This window comes from Mytilus galloprovincialis, chromosome 11 (assembly GCF_965363235.1).
Source record: "Mytilus galloprovincialis chromosome 11, xbMytGall1.hap1.1, whole genome shotgun sequence".
In the NCBI taxonomy this organism is placed as follows: Eukaryota; Metazoa; Mollusca; class Bivalvia; order Mytilida; family Mytilidae; genus Mytilus; species Mytilus galloprovincialis.
This window is the reverse complement of record NC_134848.1, coordinates 15,684,568-15,691,553: the sequence shown is the minus strand read 5'-3', so window position 1 is coordinate 15,691,553 and position 6,986 is coordinate 15,684,568. Positions and strand designations below refer to the sequence as shown.

General features: G+C 32.2%; 1 protein-coding gene across 1 annotated transcript; it reads left to right on the top strand.

Moving 5' to 3' along the window:
- Positions 1 to 229: 229 nt before the first annotated feature.
- LOC143051017 (uncharacterized) lies at positions 230 to 6,597 on the top strand. Its single transcript, XM_076224090.1, has 6 exons — positions 230 to 313; positions 2,301 to 2,397; positions 3,015 to 3,137; positions 3,856 to 3,951; positions 4,964 to 5,036; positions 6,446 to 6,597. Exons 1-5 carry the CDS (start codon positions 266 to 268, stop codon positions 5,032 to 5,034), a joined length of 435 nt encoding a protein of 144 aa, XP_076080205.1. The 5' UTR covers positions 230 to 265; the 3' UTR covers positions 5,035 to 5,036; positions 6,446 to 6,597.
- Positions 6,598 to 6,986: the final 389 nt, after the last annotated feature.

Below are 6,986 nucleotides of genomic sequence, written 5' to 3'. Positions count from 1 at the left end.
ATTAAACAATATATCTTCGTAATCAAATCTAGTAATTTAACATTTCTGATCAAATCACGGTACTGTTAATAATGGGTAAAATACATAATTGACAAAGCAATTATTCTTTCATATCAGTTTTCAAATATATATGTTGAGATTAGCGTGCTAGTTTTGTTGTTAAGACTTTGACATGTCAATTAGGGTCAAGGGTTAAGGTTAGGGTCAATCAACCTAGTATAAAAAAGACTTCCCTGTAGTTGCCCTGATCATACCTATAGCAGTCATGTTTCGCCTCGCATTCATTTTGTCAGTTTTAGTGCTGGTCATTCAGGTAAGTGACCATTCTTAATTCAGTTTTTTTTTCAAAGGAGTAATTTGCTTTTGTTCTAAACAACAGTCATTTAGAGATTTCTCAAAGTTCCATTCACGAAGAAGAAAAAGACCTACCAGGTACAACTAAGGATAAAAATAACTTTAAAAAAAAGATAGTTAGGCCGGCTTTTTTTTTGTTTTGGCCAGGTTTTGACATTCTTCTTAATTGTCTGATTTTTTCAAAGACTTGCACTTAATTCAATAGGTATCATGCTTGATTGTTGAGGTTTACCAATAAGATTTACGTATAAATGATCTCTAAAATGAATGTTCATTTTAATCAGCCTGTTTTATTCTAACTTTCATAGATCCTAGGCCTGGCCATTTAGATTGCATACAGAATGTACAAATTCACACATCTAGCTGTATTGCATAACTTAAGTTTTTTTTCAAAAAGTCATTCTAAATTTTTCAACTTCACATATATGTTAAGAGTAAGTTTTGTTTTAATTTTGCAACAATAAAGAATATGAATTTGATTAATAAACATAAATAAGATTTCTTTTATGTTTGAGTTGGAAGCTTTCAGTTAAAGAAAGATGATTAAAATGAACTGAAAACTAATCTTCAAACGCATCAATGAAGGAATTGTCGGGCGAAACAGAAGCTTCTAATGACGGCCAAATTTAGTTCTTTAAAAATAAGACGATTTTTGATAATATGCTTTTTAAACTAAGTTTTACTCAGCGTACTGCTGTGTATTTGTTGATTGGTCATTAGCTAGAGATATAGGGATAGGGTTGAGATCATTAGCTAGAGATATAGGGATAGGGTTGAGATCTCACTTAACGTGGTAAACGCCGCTGCATTGTTGCGCCTGGTCCGAATCAGGAGTCTCTGACCTTTGATAGTACTGTATGTTTTTTTTTTACGTTTAGTTCATTTTTATGTTTAGGAGTTTAGTATGACGTATCTTCTCACTGAACTAGTGCACATTTGTGTTAAGAGGCCAGCTGAAGTCCGATTGCGGAACATAATGGGTGTGTTGAAGACCCATTTGGGCTTTCAGTTGATTTTTTTAACTCTGTTGTCTCGATACACATTCGCTATTTTCATTCTCTGTTTTATTTAAGAATTGAATGCTTCTTTTTGTAACTTTATTGGGGTGTAAAAGCGTTGACCGAAGTACATTTTGTATGAAGCGCTTTTACAACCCTATGAAGTTACAAAAAGAAACATTTAATACTTATAATTACATTTTTAGCTAGGATCATGAAAACACGAATTTTGTCAATTTTTTATTTAATTTACTTGTGCATTTTATTGTAGGAACTCGTGTTATCATGAATGAAAAGTTTTATTGAGCAATGCAATTGCTTACGGAATATCACGTGATGTATAGTTAGCCAATCAAAATAACGTATTATAATGAAACATACATCTAATGTAATTATTAGCAGAAACAAGTGGAGTACTAGCTAGCTACATACCCAGATTAAATTCATCATGTTCTACATTATGACATGCCTGTACCTAGTCAGACATAAAGACTTTCCGTTTTGTATGCTTCTTTATACTTTATTATCATGTTCATCTAAAGTATTTATTGTAATACAAGTTCCAATGAAGACGAATTTCAATTTTTATAGGAATGTAATAAATATGCTGACACTAGGGAAAAAATATCTAACAATATTTTTGGAGACATTCCTCTACTCATAAATTTATACAAGTGTTATACATGTATTAACAAAATGTTAACATGATTAACGAACTAAACAATCTTGGTTAAAACTTAAAATTAGCTGAGAAACTACGCTGCTGACTTTTAACAATTTTATGAATTTTATACTCTGAGTTATACTTAAAATTGAACTGTATAAGAGTAATTTTATTATTATATGTCTGTTTATGTTATATGGTGCATGTATAAATAATTTTTCAAAAATTGGATACATATCCTATCAGCTGTACTTGCTTTTTGAAAAAGAGAATTATTATTTAAGGTCTATGGCGATGACGAAAACGACCCACTTCCTGATGATATAAAAGAGAACATACTTTTACAAGATCGATTATACGACTTGTTGATGGATGATCGTGGTGAGTTACTTTATATTATTATACCTCGTGTCAAAATTCTAGATTTTGATTGGTTAATACGAGGGAGATAACTTGATATAAAAGAGAACATACTTTTATAGGATCGATAATACGACTTAATGCTGGATGACCGTAGTGAGTTACTTTATATTATTATACGTCATGTAAACATTCTATCGTGTACAGCAGATTTGGCAAAACAATAGATTTCATAGTATTGTATTGCATATTGTAAACCAATTTATTTTCGCGAATTTCGCGAGTTGAAAATAAAGCAGATATAAATCGTCGCAAAAAGTAAAACTTGGATCTTTCCTCATTCAAATACGTCAAGAAAATGAAAGAAACCGCGAACTTTAATCCCCATGATACGAGCTTGAAAGAGGATAACGTGGAATAAAATATCCGCGAAAATTAGTTGGTTTACAGTGTCTAACGTTAAAGATGTGTATTTAAACCATTGAAACGTTTACGTGAACAGTAAAATCACAAAATACTCAACTCCGAGTAATGTTCAATCAGAAAGTCCCTAATCACATGGCAACATCAAATGACAAAACACATAAAATACAAATGAACAACAACTGTGAGTGATATGAAAATATTTTGCATTCTAGAAGCCGGTCAATGTGGAATACAAGAGTCGTATCTCGCTTGTGCACATGTAAACCACTGTATCAACGAGCAGTGTCCACAAAATCAGCATTGTTGTCAAACCCAAAAATGTGGGGATATATGCCGTAAGTATTTACATTAGTAGCAAATTATTTCATGGTTATCATTTTCAGTGTACAATTCTTGTTAAATGCCAAAAATGGGAAACATTTTTTGTCGGAAGTGTCATCTTTTTAATTAACCATTTCTATGTCATTTTTCGACATGTTCAACATTTAAACTGGTTCTCTGTCCTTTTCTGTTTGGCTCTGACAACAAGAGAGACTCAGATACCCGTGTGTTATAAGGGAGATAACTCACCAGCTTACAAATGAATGTAATATCGATGTTGGATGTAAGCAGATATTTTCTATCATATTTTCGTATTTCTACGTGCCCAATATGCGGGTATATGCACTTTACATATTTATCCATTAGCCGAATAATTTCAGTTTGTGTCGCCAAGACAAATTAGGCACTTTAGTGTGTAGTGTAGTTGGTGTCACCAAGACAAATTAGGCACTTTAGGTTGTAGTGTAGTTGGTGTCACCAAAACAAATTACCAACTTTAGATTGGAAAACCATTTTTGTATGCATCATTTCCAGCAGTCGAATAATTTCGCACTTTTATTCAATTAAATCGCAATGATAAATATATTCATTATTTTCTAAATTTACAGTTGATAAGGTACACTTGTTTCCACACTCGCAATAAGCTGTACGCAATTATTTGTTGTTGTTTTTTAAATCACAAAATACATTTTTAAGTTAACATGACTTATATTTTTATTTTTTTTACTTCAGTCTGCAAACCACATCCCGAAAACTGTTCCCAGTTTTGTACATACGGATATAAGACAGGACCAGATGGCTGTTATACGTGTAGTTGTAATCCAATAAGTATGTATCAAAACGAGGCTCTATTGTAAGAATACGTAATGTACTTGAGAAGTGTGAGTCTAAAGTTTACACAACTCAAGGACAGTATGTCTTTCTAGGTATATTGTTATACATGTTCTTCGGAGTTTAGTATGAAGTCCATTATCACTGACTAGTATGCATATTTGTTTAGGGGTCAGCCGAAGGACGCCTCCGGGTGCGGGAGTTTCTCGCTATATTGAAGACCCAATGGTGGCCTTCGGCTGTTGTCTGCTCTATGGTCGGGTTGTTGTTAGTTTGACACATTCCCCATTTCCATTCTCAATTTTATCTTGTAATCTGACTAGATGGTTGGTATACGTGTTGTTGTAATCCATTAAGTATGTATCTTATTTGTTAAAGGGCTAGACATTTGTCAAGGGAAATAACTTTATAGGGGAGATAACTGTTTATAGTTTTGTAGATATAAGACAAGGATTATTGTTTGCTATACTTGTGGTTTTAATGCTAAAATATGTATCTCCATTGTTAAAAGGGGGTAGACATAGATAAAGGGACACTACTCTTTAGTTGAGGTATAAATCTTAAAGACTTAGGTGAAGGGGAATAGCTCTTAAAATAAGATCCTTTGTAATGAGAGATGACTCTTAAATGTAGATAACTATTAAGGTGAGATAACTCTGAAAATTAGATAACTACTAAAGAGACAAGATATTACAGGAAGATACCTCTCAAAAAGGAGACAACTCTTACAAGTATACAACTTTTAAAAGTAGATAACAATGCAAATCAGTGTAAATCACTTTTACCGATACTTCTAAATTGAAAGCACGTGATACAAAATCAAAAAAATCTATATAACTAAGAAACTTAGAATACGTTCATGGAAATTGTTCACACAAACATTAATAGAACTTCTCTATATGTTAAGACCTTATCAGAAAGTGATGTTCAGTTTAAGTTCGATGTTTATTAATATGTGTAAAAGAGTCATGAACAAAATTTAACTGTGTATAACATATGTTCGATCCAGATTTAAAACGACTTCTGAGGAGATTAATGGACAAAAAGGATACACAGGCTTCTAAGGAGGGGGAAATTTGAAGGTATGTGTAATCGTAAAACAGGTACAAGGTATGCTTTATTTCAAATAAAATTTTAACAAACGTAGATTTTAAGGGATGACGATTCTACAGTGAAACCTGTTGAAAATAAACTCATCATAGATACCAGGACTAAATTTTGTATATTATACGCCAGACGCACGTTTCGTCTAAAAAAAGACTCAACAGTGACGCTCGAATCCAAAAAAGTTAAAAAGGCCAAATAAAGTACGAAGTTGAAGAGCATTGAGGACCAAATTTCCTAAAAGTTTTGCAAAATACAGCTAAGGTAATCTATGCCTGAGGTAGAAAAGCCTTAGTTTTTCAAAAATTCAAAATTTTGTGAACAGTTAATTTATAAATATAACCATATCAATGATAATTCATGTCAGCACAAAAGTGCTGAATACTGGGCTGGTGATACCCTCGGGGAAATAAATCTCCACCAGCAGTGGTATCGACCCAGTGGTAGTAAATAAACTCATCATTGAAACCGAACCTCTTCGGGAATTCAAATTTTGTTCGGTTTTAACTGATGTTCGGTTTTATCAGGTTCTCTATGCATACAATTTAATATGACGGCGCTTATGAACATGTTTGGTTTACACAGGTTTTCGATTTATGCAGGATTCGGTTTATACAGGTTTTACTGTATATGTTTGTCTTGTCACTTTCATTCCTTGGTCAAAAGATAAGGTGATAAACGAACAACTTTTTTCTCTCTTTGTTACTTCGGACTTTTAAAAAAGACATTCGGGATCCTTGGATTTGTCGTTATAATACACTCAATAATAAGAAAAAAAATTACCGGCTGAAACTTCATTGTTTGGCATAATATTTCAAGGACACAAATTAAATCTCCACGTTGCCAGATCGTGGTTAGCAAAACGTGGACAAATAATCTGTATTCAAATCCAACATTCCCCTTAAATGCCTTATGTTTAAGGAATGACTGTTTTATTTTTTTTCTGTCTATGAAGAAATAACAACACACATGTGGTTTGTACACTTTCAAATAACACGCTAAACTTTAATTTGTATGGTACTTTCAATAGACAGAACAAAACAGTCATTCAAAATTTGATTCTATTTTGAAGAAGTAAAAGATGAATACATGCTGATGACGTCAAGGCCACATAACAAAATTATGTTTATGTGCTTGATAGACTAAAACACTTTCAGCCTATCAGAAGTCGTGTTACATCCCTAAAATAAAAAATATATGCATAATGTGTATATTAGTAGTATAAAAATTAAAATCACAAAAATACTGAACTCCAAGATAAATTCAAAACGGAAAGTCCCTAATCAAATGACAATATCAAAAGCAACAACACATCAAACGAATGGGTAACAACTATGATATTCCTAACTTGAAATCAAATACTTAAAAATATTTGTATTTTTTACAGACATGCAAGATAACAGAAGAGGAAACAACGTGGACATATAGTTTAGCCGGAAATGAAAACTTTTTTGAAAATTACTCAGTCATCACCACTTTCAATATTATTCAATGTAACATAAATGTAGTCTTAGAGCATATTTAAAGTTTTAGTCGTTTGTTTTTTTTATTAATAAACTATGAAACAAAATATTCATCAAACATTGTTTTACAGGACGATTTTGTTTATCAACGGGGTTGAAGTCATAAAACTTTGCTTAGTGCTCGAAACATGCAATCCAGCTTTTTGATTGGTTGATTTTTGAGTATGAGTACAAAAAACTGACTCGATAGTTTTATGACCTTATGGTAAGGTTTCTTATTATGTGAATATTAATGTACTCCGTTTCGTTAGTTCTATATCTTTTTTCTCAACATTTTCGATGGTATAGCTTTGAGACAATATAAAGATTGCATCCGCCGATATTAATTTTGACATGTCCTGCGTTTGATTATTTGGTGTTTTTATTTTACGACAGAGATTTGCATTATTTTAATACTGTGGAATC